Source organism: Sorex araneus, chromosome 2, assembly GCF_027595985.1.
Source record: "Sorex araneus isolate mSorAra2 chromosome 2, mSorAra2.pri, whole genome shotgun sequence".
In the NCBI taxonomy this organism is placed as follows: Eukaryota; Metazoa; Chordata; class Mammalia; order Eulipotyphla; family Soricidae; genus Sorex; species Sorex araneus.
In genome coordinates, this window is record NC_073303.1 from 294,825,989 (window position 1) to 294,841,404 (window position 15,416).

Sequence of the window (15,416 nt, forward strand, 5' to 3'; positions counted from 1 at the left end):
TGGTGAAGGGATGGGTGTTTGATCATTGTATGAGGAGACTTAAACCTGAAAGCTTTGTAACTTTTCTCATGGTGGTTAAGAAAAAAAAAAGAAGAATTGCAAAGAGCTACAGACACACTCACAAAGAATACTTATATGTACATTATATATATATATATGTACACACATATATAAAATTATACACTAGTTGAACTCTCATAAGATATTAACATTGGAGGTGCTTAGGGGAAGAGCAGGCAAGAATTCCCACTATCGTTCTTTGCAACTTCTTGTGAATCTATAATTATTTCAAAATATAGATGATAAAAGAAAGAGAATCAAAGTTTAGAATAAGGCAGACCCAGATCTAAGCAATGTACCCTCTCTGATGGCCTCTCATCTGGAAAAAAAAAATGTGGATAACAAGAGTTATCTTGTAAAACTATTTTGAGCATCAAGTATAAATTTTCAACTTGCCAAGTGCTATAAGGAATTGAAATAAGACCAAATAAAATGAATTGTGATTATTATATTGTTGTAAAACCTCTCCAGAACTCCCTTGCTCTGCCTAATTTAAAAATTAAACTTTGAGCAGACCAAATAGTTCCCACACCAGAGGCCTGAAGACCACGTATGTCAGTGAATGTGAGCGGCAGTTTGGATACATCATCCTTTCCTAATGGGTCCAAGTGTAAGATTTTACAGGGAAACACCTCTGACATTTTGAGAGACAAGCAGAAAGCAAGACTTAACATTTTCTTCCTATAGGTAGTAACACTGTGGAAGCGATGGATTCTGGACACTTCTTAGAGAGAATGGACTCTGTTAATTGGTTTATTTAACCGTCCATATTCAGGGCTGGTTAGAATATTGTCCTTGCCAGTTTGAAATTCCTCACATTTGGAGGAATTCCAACACTGTCTTCTAGAATTAGCAAATAGGTTACAATTTCATAAGTCTTGATCAGGCACTTTGGAAAACAGCAATTTTTGAAATGGCAAACAAAGTTAAACTCTAACTTGGCATCCATAAGTCTATTTGATAAGTGAAGTATACATGACTTATATATATCATATTGGTTTAACTGAGCTTCCACCTCATCCTCCTGGCACCTGGGTTTCAGAGGTAATCTGTGAACATTGGGGTGTGTGCGTGAAAGTCATAACCTACCCCTGAACACGTGTCCTCACCCCTAACTCATATTAGGGTAGTTTAAATCTTGATGACTTATTTGGCCAAGCATAGGCTTCATATTTCAGGCCTGGGCATATTATATAAATTCCCCAGGAGCTGTCAATGTGGAGATATTTTTTATGAAAGAATTCAAATGAAGATGGGGGGTTGTTAAAAAGTAGAGCATTTATCTCACATATGTTATGTCCTTCCCTTCCCTGACCGGCAATCAAACCCGGGCTGCAGTAGTGAAAGCGCTGAATCCTAGCCACTAAACCACCAGGGAGCACGTCTCTTGCCTGCTCGCCTGGCTGTCTTCCCCAGGGCTCCTCAGAGGGGGTGGGCTCCAGCTTCCCTCCCCGCCCCGAGCAGAGTTCCCGAGACTGAAAACCTCCAGAGTCTAGCCACAACCATGCTCAAGGCCCCTCTCCACACGTTCAGAGGAGCCTCACACATGAAGGTACCGTCAGAGGAACCCAGGTATGTAGGACCCAGGGCTTTATTTGGACCCAGGATTCCAAGCCTGCTCAGATCAGGACTGGGCCCCTTCCTCCCAGATTTCCCATTTTCCAGTACCTAGGTGGTCACACTCAGGGACTGCCCCTGGCGCCGTGTAATCCCACCAACGGCCAACATCCAGAGACTTAAAACCAAGCTCCTGGAAGTATCTGATAGCCTAGTTCTCCCTCTGGGAGACTATGATGGGTCTCATTCCCCCGATCCTGAAAGAGCCTCCAATGAGGCATCGTTGGGAAGGACAAGTAAAGAGAGGTTGCTAAAATCTCAGGGCTAGGACGAATGGAGACGTTACTGAGACCACTCGAGAAATTCTATAATCAACGGGATGATGATGATGATGATGATGATGATATGGCCTGGGTTTTGGCCCTCCAACATGTCTTTAAAAAAAAACATGGCAGAGAGATAGTACAGCACTTAAGACACTTGCCTTGCACACAATCAACCCCAGTTTGATTCTGGCACCGCATACTGTTTCCACCACGAGTCCCCCCTGAGCACATAGCCAGGAGTACAATCTGAGCATCAAACCAGGTATGGCCCCAAACAAACAAATAGGTACCAAGGATGTTGTCTAACCCCCAGAACTACCATTCTGCCTGCATTTTATGGCTCATGTCCAAGTCTTCTGACAGTGAATCCTTGGGAAACAATTCTGACAGCCTTTTGACCTTAGTTTTGGAACTCAAACATGACCAAAAATGAAATGGAATGCCAACCAGGCAAGACGAGGATTCCGTAACACTGGGATTCGAGCCCTTCCCAACTCTCATAGTAAATTGCTCACAGGGGAAAAAATAGCCGTACACCGAAGCCAGTAATGAACTCTTTCCCAAAAAAGGCATGACCTCTTCTCACTCTTCTTAGACAAGGGTGACCTTTGGAACTTGGCTAGCTGAACTTGACAGTGAGCTGAGGACCAGGGCCGGCTGTGAGCTGGCGGATTTGCAGCCCAGTGCTTGTCCACTGATGTCAGCTGGGAGAGCGGGCCGAAGGAGGATTCGCCGGGGTTATTGGCAGTCGCCGTGCGGCTACTTCCTGTTCTCCTCACCAGCTGGCAGCTGGGACTGTGACTCACAGCGCTGCTCAGATCACAGCCTCCTTGAAAGCTGGCGCGGCTCCAAAGGCCGATGGGAATTCCTTCTTTCTCTAATGGGAAGCCACAGGGTAAAGGAAGAGAGGCTGGCTGTGAGCGCCAGTGAGCAGTAAGTGAGCCTGGGCATCTGTTAAAGTGCTTTCAAGTAACAGAGGCCTCTCAGGCTTCCTCTATAAGACATACCAAAAAAAAAAAAAATGGTAGCAATAACTACACAGCCCAGGCTGGAACTGGAAAGGGAGAGAAAAGTGGAGGGTTGTTCACACGGTCACCTGATTGATAAGGAGATCAATATTGCTTTGCTTATCTGCCAAAACAATGTCCATTCTGCAGCACATGGATTAAGAAGTCTTTAAGGAGTAGACTAGAGACTGAACACGATGGCCACTCAGTGCACCTACTGCAAACTACAACACCCCAAAGGAGAGAGAGAGAACACATTGGAATGCCCCGCTACAGAGGCGGGGTGGGGCGGGGTATGGGATGGGGGGGTGGGAGGGATACTGGGTTCATTCGTGGTGGAGAATGGACACTGGTAGAGGAATGGGCTCTCGAACATTGCATGAGGGAAAAACAAGCACGAAGAGGTGTGAATCTGTAACTGTATTCTCACTGTGACTCACTACAAAAAAATTAAAAAAGAAAAAAGAAAAAGAACTGCATGCTAAAAGTAGGTAAAGGAACAAACATGATAACCTTTCAGTACCTGTATTGCAAACCATGATGCCCAAAAGAGAGAGAGAGAAAGAGAGAGAGAGAGATTAGGAGTAGCAGGAAGGAAACTGGGAGCATTCACGGTGGGAAATGTACACTGGTGGAGCTGGTGGAGGGATGAATGTCAGAACATTGTATGAATAAAACCCTATCATGAAAAAAAAAGAAGTCTTTAAGGATGTTAAAACTGGGACTACATCCATAGTACAGGGGATAAGACCTCTAACGTATCCTTCCTGGTTCAGTTCTAGCACTGTCTATGGTTCCCTGAGCAATGCCGGGGTGGCCACAGTTTAAAGCTGCCATGCTGTGAGTGATGCTGTGATAACCTTCCTGAAGGGATTCACCCTTTTGGGTACCATCTGTTACTCAGGGGAAGAGGTTGATAATCCCAGTTATTGAGAGTCTGGAAATGAAGTCCAGTCCTCATGGAAGATCTGGAGGGATTGGAGACATCACTGGGGGAAGTTGCGGTAGCTGTGATGATACAATAGTCAGGAGAACAAGAACTCGAGTGACACGCTGAGGATGTGACCGAATTGCTCAACGCCCTATTTAAGCTTTCATGGAAGAGATGTTGCTTTGGTGGGTGAGCCAGACAGTGGGTTCTGAGATGGAGTCTACTCCTGGGGAAAAACAGTACATACATTTAGTTTGTAAAGCGGTGGCAGGATTTGAGACTCTTGATCCCAATTTTGAGTGATAGCACAGCGGGTAGGGCATTCGCCTTGCACGAGGCCAATCCGGGTTCAATTCCTCCGCCCCTCTCGGATAGCCTGGCAAGCTACCGAGAGTATCCCGCCCGCACAGCAGAGCCTGGCAAGCTCCCCGTGGTGTATTCGATATGCCAAAAACAGCAACAACAAGTCTCACAATGGAGACGTTACTGGTGCCCGCTCGAGAAAATCGATGAGCAACGGAATGACAGTGACAGTGATCCCAATGTTGAGAGACATTCTAATGTGCATAAGTACATTTCACAAGTGATAGAGAAATCATCTCTCAGAATCCATTGATGTGGCAGATATCAATGCATTCTTTATTTTGGGAAATTCACAGTCACTCACTCTCATCAGCCCCCACCCAGAAGCAGCAATCATCACCCAGGCAAGACCCTCCCTCAACACAAAGATTAGGACTTGCTGAGAGCTCTTGATAATGGCTACCTATTTTTGGCAATGAAACATTTTAAAATTACTGATTTTTAATTTTTTTCTGAAATTATTGCTTTTTTTTAAAAAAAACATAATGAGATTGGGACTGGAGCGATAGTACAGGGGTTTAAGCACTTGCCTTGCATGCAGCCCACCTGAGTTCTATCTCTGGTACCTCATACAATCTCCTGAGCACCTTCAGGAGTGGTCAGGGAACCACTGATGATTGCTGGCCAAAACTGAAAATAGGGAAGGAAGGAGGAAGGGAAGGAGGGAGGACGGTAGGGAGGAAGGGAAAGAGGGAGGTAGGGAGAAAGAGAGGGAGGAAGGAAGGAAGGAAGGAAGCAAGGAAGGAAGGAAGGAAGGAAGGAAGGAAGGAAGGAAGGAAGGAAGGAAGGAAGGATTGTTATATATTTAACAGACAAATGTGCAACGTAGATGTGACTTTTGTGGAGGGGAGAGTAATTGGGGCCACATAAGCCTTGATGGGGTCTATTCCCAGCCCGTGCTTGGAGGTCATTCCAGGTTGTGCTGGGAATAAAACCAGAATCAGATGTATGGAACGTGCTTAAGCCTGTGCTGTCTTTTTAGCCTGATGGCAGAGAGGGCATTTCTAAGATAGAAATATAAGTCAGGTTTGGCTGTGGAGAGCAGGTTAGGTGGCAGGGCTTTGTCACGGGGGGACTTTCGTGCTGAGAGTCTACTGTGGCAGTGCGAAGAGGGAGAGCACAGAGCTCAATGACATTCCTCCGTGACTTCTCCCCAGTGCTTAGAACACACCAGACTGTCACAGACTGTTTGATGAATAAAGATCAAGACAAGGAAGATGAGGAGATTGACCAAGAAGGGGAAGAAAGACATTGATGATACCTTTGAGGCTACCATCTTGGATCCCTGTGGGCCAATTTTTGGATCACTCAGAAAGAATAGTAGAAAATGAGGACTTATGAAGACTGATCCAGTATTTTTGGTTTCATTTACGGGAAACCACAATTCCCACCTGTTGGATATCATTGGTTTGTCCTGCTCCCCTTGCCACAAAGAGCTTAGGTTTATCAGTCACACCCATCAAAGTGCTCCCGAGTCACTCCCATTCCTTTGTTTATCTGTAACCAATTCTACCAGTTTATTTGCTCTTCCCTTAATCAAACTGTTAATTGGTAAGGTCAGAACTTCCTAGGACACTGAATATTATAACATTGCCTTTCTCTCCTCTTTATGCCTTTTGAATAATTTACTTTAAAGCTATGTCTTTTTTGTATAGACACAAGAAGACAATATTATGTTTTTGTAACTTGGGACTTAATTGGCCTCGAATATTATTCCCTACCGGGCATCTGCTTTCTCCACTTAAGCCTCAGTTGCCCTCAGTTCCTAGCACCCCAAAGTAGGGTCCCCGACGTGGGACGGGAAGGATCCAGGGCAAGCGGTGAGTTATGTGCTACCCTGGCATCGAGATGGGCCTGGCCAAAGTGCCTAATTCTTAACTATAAGTTAAGAGCTTGATCATAGACAAATGCTGTCATGATCCAATAGTAATTATGAGACTGGGACCCTGCTAGGGATAGGAAAGACTGTTCTGGCCTGAGCACTGTAGTCTGAGATTGAGATGGCCCCAGGAGAGCAATTCTGTAAGCTTTAATGCATCTCTTATTGTGTCCATACAAAATGATTAATATTATGAATTCTTATATGTTTGCTGGCTGAGGAGAAGAGAAACACATTCATGGGACTCCACCCTTGGGTGGATCCTCCTGCTGAAAAAGAATTAAGTCCTAGGAGAAGCATCCCCTGAGGGAAAAGAACCTTACCCTATTGCTGACCACACCTATGTGTATGCCCCAACCCCCTCATGCTGTGGAGATTTAACTAGGCTGTAAGAGTGGGTTGGAGGCCAGATCCACGGGGCCAGATCCACGGAGCCAGATCCACAGATCGAGAGAGAGACCGAGAGCTGGGAGAGAGGCAGAGAGAGAGAGAGAATGAAGTAGGATGGGGGAGGAAGAAGCAGGAGGAGAATCAGAGGAGAATGGAGAAGGAAGATTGGAATAAACTGCGAGTGAGACCAACCATCTTGGCTCCGTCCGTTCCTTCACCTGCCTCGCCGCCCGCGCACCCTTTCTTTTCTTTTTTATTTTTACACACCCACCCTCTCTTTCTGTTAGCAGGGCTAACTCGACCCAAAACCATAACCCTCCCTTAATCAATGAGTCAATCAACTGACTTTGAGATTATGAAAAAATTATTTGTCAAGTAGCTTAGGGAAAAAATACTGCTCTAAGAAAGTTTCAAACATGTGCTTTTATATCTGGGTTAAGATTTACAGGCATAGATCTGGTATGTGATGGTTGCACTGGCATATATGTGCAAAGTTTAAGATCGTAAGAAATCAAAGAGCCTGAAAAACTCCAGGATCTATCGACAGCATCTTTCCAATGTCTGTGACACACTGACTTCTGTCACAGTTTCCTTATTTGGGAATGGGATGAAAGTTTTCAGTAATAGGCTTTCCACATTACTAGTGCTTTTTCAGGGCGGGGGTGCTCTCTAGTGGTGCTTGGGGGTCTAGGGACCACTTGTTTTGTTGGTTCTCAGCCCACCCTGCAGTACCTGAAGACTCAGTGCTCTGACTCAGGTGCTAGGGGCCACCAGGTCTACACTCAGCATTGCTCAGGGAGCCTCGTAGAGTGCTGAGGGTCTAACTCAGGGTCTCACCGTGCCTGGTATGAGCCCATCCCTTTGAGTTCTCTCTTGGGTCCACGTATTGATTTTTTTCTTCAGCAATATTTATGGGCACAATAATTTATAAAGCTATTCATAATAGATTGTTTCAGGCATAGTTTTCCCAAAAATCTACCACCAATGACCCCTTCCCCCTTTCTTTTTTTTGTGGGGGGGTCACACCCGGCAATGCACAGGGGTTACTCCTGGCTCTGCACTCAGGAATCGCCCCTGGCGGTGCTCAGGGGACCATATGGGATGCTGGGAATCAAACCCGGGTCGGCCGCGTGCAAGGCAAACGCCCTACCCGCCATACTATTGCTCCAGCCCCGCTGTTCATTTCTTTTCAGACTATTTTCCACGTTCTGCTATTTCTTCTTTCACATCTTGGAGCTCCTTGACCTTGAGTTCAACTTCTGCTATTTTGCTGTTCAGAGCTTCTATTGACCTTTTTTTTTTTTTTTTTTTTTTTTGCTTCTTGGGTCACACCCGGCAATGCACAGGGTTTTTTTCTGGCTCTGCACTCAGGAATTACTCCTGACAGTGCTTAGGGGACCATATGAGATGCTGGGATTCGAACCCGGGTTGGCCATGTGCAAGGCAAACGCCCTACCGGCTGTGCTATTGCTCCAGCCCCCATTGACTCTCATGCTTTCGTGTGCTTTGTTGACTACCCGCTGTGGTTTCTTGGAACTCATTGAACATTCTCATCATAGTGTCACTAAAGACACTGTCTGTGGATTTACTAGTGTTGCTTATGTCTTTCGTGATATTATTTTCACTCATTGAGTGTGGTGCGACTCTATGTGTTTTCCCCATTGCTTTCCTCGTGTTCTTGCTGTGCTGGGGGTGAGTCTTCATAGTTTAGCCGCCTGAAAGATGCCGAGGGGTTTAGTTGTAGATTGCTCTCTGCCCGTCTTCACTGAATGACAGGAAGCATAACTGTGAGAAGCATGTAATTTGTTGAGTAGATCTATCAGTCACACGCTTCAGGAGCCATGATGTGGGCCCTTAATTTGGTCCAGTAGGGAGGGTTTGTGTTTCCCATTGAGGAATGGGCCCAGTTATATCAGTTTTATATCAGATAAGCCTCCCCTGGGATAATGGAGCACAAGCAGGAAGTCCAACTATTGATATTTCAAAGAGAACTGAAAACTGGCACATCATCTTGCAATGTGTGCAGCCAGAGAGGGAACAAAGGGGTTAAGACACTTGCCTTGCATCCCCTGTGCTGCATATGGTCCCCTATATATTGCCTGGGGTGGGGGAAAATGTCACTCCTGAGCACAAAACAAGAATAGAGCCTGAGAAGAGTACAGCTGGGTGTGGCCCTAACCTCCCTTCCCACCCCCAATAAAATAAAATTTAAAAAGTGTTGCAGTGTTTGAAATTTTTTAAGAAAACATCAAAGTACTTGAAATAGGGATTCTATTTTCCCACATGCATAGTTTTGAAATAGCATTTCTCAAGTTTCAGTCCAAAACAAATTTAGTTTTTGGTTTGGGGGTTACTCTCAGCAGTGCTCAGGGCCTACTCCTGGCTCTGTGCTTAGAGATTACTCCTTTGGGGCTCAGGGGATCATGTATGATGCTGGCGACCAAACCTGGGCTGGCTGCATGCAAGGCAAGTGCCTTCCCCACTCACTATACTATCGCTCCGGCTCATAAAACCAACAGTAAAAGTAAGAAACTAAACTATTTACTGAAAGTATAGGGTTAAAAACCTCCAGATCTTAGATTAAAAGGGCCCTGTAAACTTTTTGAGAAATGCGAGGTCTGTGTTTAGGACCCTTTGCCTACTTCCTCTACTCACTTCCTGTTTCTACAAAGCCTCACATCCACCCGTGCCTATCTCCTCCAGGATGCTCGGCCCCTCCAAAGGGCTTCAGTTCATAAACTGTCCGCAACTACCCTCTCTTCATTGCTTTTCTTTTTCTTGGAAGCCCCTTCCAATGGAGCTGCTCTGAACTAGAAGTGGGAGCAGAATCTCTGGGACTGTCCTCACAGCAACGCAATACTTGACTTTTTCAAAAGGGAAAAAAGAGATAACCTATTATTCCAGAACATAGAAATGTCTGAAGTAAGGGCCCACATGTGGTGGGGCTGGGAATCAAACCCAGGGCCCCACTAAGAAAATAATTAGATACTTCCTGAGGCTGTCCTCATACGGAGACAGGCAAGGGGTGCTGGCCAGGGTCAATGCGATGGAAAAATAGGGCAGATAAGCCTGCTAGGAATCCACTCCTGGATTCTGGAAGGGGTGACTGTTTTCAAGAGTTTTCTTGCCCTTGCATACAGCGGACCCAGGTTCAGTCCTTGGCACCCTGAGCCAAGGTCCCCTGAGCCCCACCAGGAGTGATCCCTGAGTGTAGAGCCAGAAGTTAAGCCCTGGGTGTGGCCCAAAAATACAAAAAGGAGGGGGAAGGGGGGGGAAATACAAAAAGGAAAATAAATGTTCTCCACAACAAGACCCAACCAAATCTCAAAGTGAGGGTGTGTGTGGAGGGGGAGACACTTATTCTGCTGCCACAGAGAGAAGCCCTTTTATAGGGCTGAAATCTTTCTCCTGGGATATTCTTTAAGACCACCTGAACTTAGGCCGGAGGGCAATCCCTGGAGAGGCTTTCTTGCCTTTACTTTCTCTAGTTTTCAAGTAGTTCTTACCTTGCAACTCTCTTTGTGTATTTTCTCTGGTTTTCATAAATAATTTGTAATGGCAGAAAGCGATTCACTTGGTACAGTGAATGATTACTCTTCACATTCTAAATTGAGTGGGTGATTGAGCCCCTTATCTGCATACCTTTTCTTCTCGTCCTCCTCCTCGTCCTCCTTCTTGTCCTCCTCCTCCTCCTCCTCCTCTTTTGCTCCTTCTCCTCTTCCTTCTCCTTCACTTCTCCTCCTCTTCCTCTTTCTCCTCCACTTCTTCCTCCTCCTCCTTTTCTTTCAGGACCACCTCTGGCAGTGCTCAGTGCTCTGCACTCACAGATCACTCCTAGTAAACTCAGGGGACCATATGGGGTTGCCGGAGATCAAATCCGTATTGGATGCATACAAGGCAAATGCCCTACCAGCAATACTACCGCTCTGGCCCCTTTTCTTTTTTATATTTATATTTTTATTACGAGGGTGTCGAGGTGAGATTTGAGCTACACCTGGCGACACTCAGGGGTGAGTTTTGGACCTGCACTCAGAGATCACTCCCAGCAGTGTTCAGAGAACCATAAGCAGTACCGAGATTGAATTGGGGTCAGCCGCATGCAGAGCAAGTGACTTATCCCCTCTACTATCTCTCCAGCCTTCAGTTGGTTTCCTTTTAAAGCATGAACGGGCTGTTTAAAATAATTAATTCAACCAAGAATTGTTAAAGATTTCATTGACATGATTAGATTTTGTGATTCAGATAGCATTTCGCCTAGCAAACAGCTAGGAGATCCAAAGAGCTGTATAAATGGTTGTTTTTTTTTTGTTTTTTTGCTTTTTGGGTCACACCCGGCGATGCACTGGGGTTATTCCTGGCTCATGCACTCAGGAAGTACTCCTGGCGGTGCTCGGAGGACCATATGGGATGCTGGGAATCAAACCCGGGTCAGCCGCATGCAAGGCATGCAAGCCCTACCCACTATGCTATTGCTCCAGCCCCCCGAGAGCTGTATAAATGTTTTTATGGCCAGAAGGGCTAAGAAAAAGTAGAAGGTTTTAGGGGGTGTCCTTGTTCCCTGACTAGGAAGGAGCGGTCCAAGAAGCAGATTACTTTATTTATGCTGACTGGCAGGTTCCAGACAGACTGGTGGACATATATTCCTGGGAGACAGTGAAAATAGACTATTTTAGGTCTTATTTATTTGTTATGATTATATTTGTTAGTATATTTGTTAACATGGTATTAACACCAGCAACTCCATGAGTATCCATGATTTCTTGTAACACTGAGAAAATTCCCACTTCTGGATATTAGAGGTTTGACTTTGAGTCAGGGTGATGGAAAGGAAACAGGGTCTGATTTCACAAAAAAACAAAAACCTGCTATCACTTCATTTTAAAGAGCACCATTTGGGGCCAGAGAGAAAGTACAGACATTAAAATGTGTACCATGCATCCTGCCAACCCTGGTTTGAATCTCAGCAGCACATATGATCCCCCAAGCACTCCTAGGACTCACTCCTGAACACAGAGCCAGGAATAGTCCCTGAGTACTGAAGGGCTGCTTAAATATATATATATATATATATATCTAAATAAATAAATAAATAAATAAATATTGCTGTATCACCATATCACTGTCATCCATTGTTCATTGATTTGCTCGAGCGGGCACCAATAACATTTTCATTTGTCCCTGTCGCGTGCTAGTGTAGCCCAATGGCGTCTGCTCACTCCAGGAACACGAAGAGCATGTTGTTGTTACTGTTTTTGGCGTATCAAATACATCATAGGTAGCTTGCCATACTCTGCCTAAATAAAATAATTATAAAATAAATAATTTTATAATTCAGTAAGAGTCCCTAACCAAGAAATAAAGTAGCAATTATATGCAGTACATTTTTTGTCTGTTTTTATATCAAACAACCAAAATAATAATAAAAAAAAAAGCAAGCATGTATTTGTTATACTCTCTTCTTCCTGTACCTATCAGGAAGCTTTATCTAAAATTTTTCCTGAAGTGCTCTTGGCTGCAAGTTTATCTTTCATCTCAAAATGGGGATGACTGTACCTATGTTGATATTTTATTTTCTAAGCAAAGACATATTTTCCAGCCTGATCCTCCATCTTTCTGATTTGACACAGAAGGAAATAGATACCCAAGGAATTGAGTGACTTGGTCAACATCCCCCAACTCCTAAGAAATACAGGGTCTGTAGTGTTTACCAGTAGGTACCAATCACCCAATGGCTACTCAAAGATCATTTTGAAGCACACAAATGCCATCTTTACTCTAGCTGCCATGAGTTGAGAACTCTGGATGAGTTTGATGCATTCCCAGTCAAATTCCTGATCAACAACTTTTTGAACATTGGCTCACTACTTTCTTCTTAATGTGGTAACTAAGAACAAATAGCAATTTCCAATTATCTCCTTGTTGGAGATTAGGAACGAAACAAGAGACCAACTGCCAGTTGTCACCGAAGACATTGCACCTCTCAGTATGGAGTCTCGTTAACCTGTCCAGAGGGTTCACGACACGACCTCTCCCTCCATCTCTGTGTGATGGAACTGTCGGAACATCCCAGTGCTCTGATCCTTGTGAACTGCATTCTGGGATCGCCTCTTGGTGGGGGACCTAATCCCTAAACTTAATAAAATACTTTTATCTGTCTTAATACTTAGGTAGGTCCAAGGATTCTGGATTCTCTTCCAGAAATGAGGATGAAAACAAAAAACACAGTTCTTCTTATAAATCATAATGCATGTGATTTATAAGAACATTTATAAAAACATGTGAATGGTTTTTTGTGGTTTGTGTTCAGGTTGTGTGCGCAGAAGTATGAAACCAACTTACTTTCGAAACCTTAGAAAAACATTGGCAAGTTTTTATGAAGACACTTCCCAGAGGCCAGAGAAATAGTACAGGGGTTAAGACACTTGCCTTATGTGCAGCAACCCCATTTTGATCCCCAGCACTGCATATGGTCCCTTGAGTCACACCAGGAGTGATCCCTGAGCACAGAGCCAGGACTAAGCCCTGAACACTGCTGAATGTGGCCCCCAAATCTGATAAAGTAGCCCCCAGATCCGATATGGATCCTTGTCAGTACACCCTCAATGAAACTGGTATATTCCATCAACTGGAATGGCAGAGGACTTTGTCCACCCATCCTAATTCCAGCTGCCCAACATGTCATCCCAGGAACATGATTGACATAATCAGGTCCTTACCAAGAAAAGATGACAAAGACCATGGCTCCAGACCAACACCTTGAGTCAACGTTACAGTTGTTTCTTGCCTTTTTTTTTTTTATGGCTCCAGACCAACACCTTGAGTCAATGTTACAGTTGTCTCTTGCTTTTTTATTTTTTTTGCCACTACTGGCTTCTTAAGAAACAAAGCACTACAGTCCACCAGAATAACAAGAGATCAATAGAGTTGGAAAGAGCACTATTAATTTCCTAAGCAAGAGCAAGTTTTACAGTGAAAAGAAGTTGTGTTAATAACAGTGATTACTCTTTATGAGAACCCTGTATTAAATGTTGATGATCCACAGATAAATAAAGTGAGGACTCAAAGTGGGTATTTTCGCGATAGTAATGTCATGGAGGAAGAACTAGAAAGAGAACTGATGTAACATTAACTGTCATAGTAATTAGTTCAACTTTATATAGAAAATGTGAAGAAAGAGCTTTGGAGTGTGGTGCAAATAATTAGATAGTTCTGAATCCTGGGACTAATACTTAGCTTCTGTGTACTGACTCAGGAAAAATACATTCTAGTCTCCGGTCAAATATGAGTAATAGAATGAACTAAAAATTTAGATTCCTATCAAACTATGATCCTTTTTAAAAACAAAAATATTTTTAACTTGTAGGATTGTTCTGGTGCTTTAGATCTTAATTATACCAAATACTCCTACTTTTGTTCGCTTCCTCTTTTGAAATACCACCTTTGGGAAGACATCTATGAAAAAACATCAAAGATCCGGTTTTCTTTCATCCATGGAACATCTTTGAATGACTGTTCGTGGTTGACATTGTGCATGATGAACTATTTAATCCTGACTGCTTGTTATTCTGGGGAGAAGACTCTGTCCTTGACTTGTCAACCATGAATTGAGCAGCCTGCACTCTCATCTCTTTTGCAAAAAGACATCTCTTGTGGGTCTGGGGAAAGCTCATCCTTCTTCTGGCTCTGACAGAGAACCTTTATGGTGACTCATTCAGTTCTCCTTAACGATACTTTTGCAAGAGGATGCTTTCAAAAGCCCTGTTGTGAGAATGCAAAAGGACTCCTTGAACAGAATCTGTCAGGCCGGAAGAATTCCAATGCTGCAGAATTATCTACTTGTTCTCTCTTAGTCATCGCTTTTATGTGATTCTGAAGCAGAGCCACACCCCCCTGTGGTAGAGAGGACAGGACGCCCCGGGCGATGTTTAAGAAACAGGAAGTGCAGGCAGGGAGGCCCTTGCCATAGGCCAGCCTGCACTAGTGCCCACTCTCTCTGCCTATCCACTGGCCGTGCCCCAGGACAGAGGAGTGGGAGGGACTTGTGACTTGGGGCCTGAGAACTCCAGCCTTAGCTTGGCCTCCTGCTCTTTCTAGCCTTGAGCAGGTATTAATTTCTCCAGACCTTGATTTCTTAGCCCCTCAAAAAGCAGGACAAAAAAGAGATATAATTTATGAGCCCAGCGATTTTCTCTGGTGTGCCTGCAAGTTCCAACAGGGAATCCTTTGTAAATCAGCTAGCAAGGGAGAAGAGTCCCTTGTTAGAGCCTTTGGTTACTAAGCTGGAAGAGGCTCTCCGCTTTTTGATGATGAGTTTTTGATGTTCTTAGAGCTAAAGAGAAAACTGTAACAGATCCACCATGCTGGGAAAAACCCTAAGAAATAGGAAAAAGCAAAGAGCCTTAACTAATATTACTTATCTAATGAGTTAAAAAAAAATGGTCAGAGATAATACAAGAGATCAGCCACTTACCTTGCCTGCAGCCTGTCTTCAGCTTGACCCCAATTCCATTCCTGGCACTACCTATGGTCCCCTGAGCTCAGGGCCAGGAATAGCCCCTGAGCATCACTGGACGTGACCCTAAACTGCCCCTCCCTATTAAAATCAGAAGAAAAAATGGGAAGAAAGATAAAGACAACCCCTCCCCCCCTTAACCCAATCAAATAAACTCTTACTAGTTTCCTTCACTTCAGAACGAAGACATTCTTGTGAGCAGCCATGATGGTGAGAACCTCGTACGGGAGCGGCTTGGTAGCCCTGAAAATCTTTCCCCTAGCAGGTAAGATTGTGAATTCTTTTGTGAAGTCATTTCAGAGCTTTCAGTTCCATCACTCGCCCCCTTTCCAAACGTGATCATCTATCAAAGGCAAATAAGTCATTTCTAGTTGACCCATGAATGGTTCCT

At 44.2% G+C, this 15,416-nt stretch overlaps 1 protein-coding gene across 3 annotated transcripts in view; it reads left to right on the forward strand.

The window, feature by feature from the left end:
- The window catches only part of MCF2L2 (MCF.2 cell line derived transforming sequence-like 2), a 263,863-nt gene that overhangs the window by 161,563 nt on the left and 86,884 nt on the right, over positions 1–15,416 (forward strand). For 2 of the 3 annotated variants that reach the window (XM_055124229.1, XM_055124227.1), the window contains exon 15: positions 15,190–15,290. In XM_055124229.1, the coding sequence (XP_054980204.1) occupies positions 15,190–15,290 (101 nt within the window). The remainder of the gene's footprint in view (positions 1–15,189; positions 15,291–15,416) is intronic. The other variant, XM_055124228.1, reaches the window with a different exon arrangement.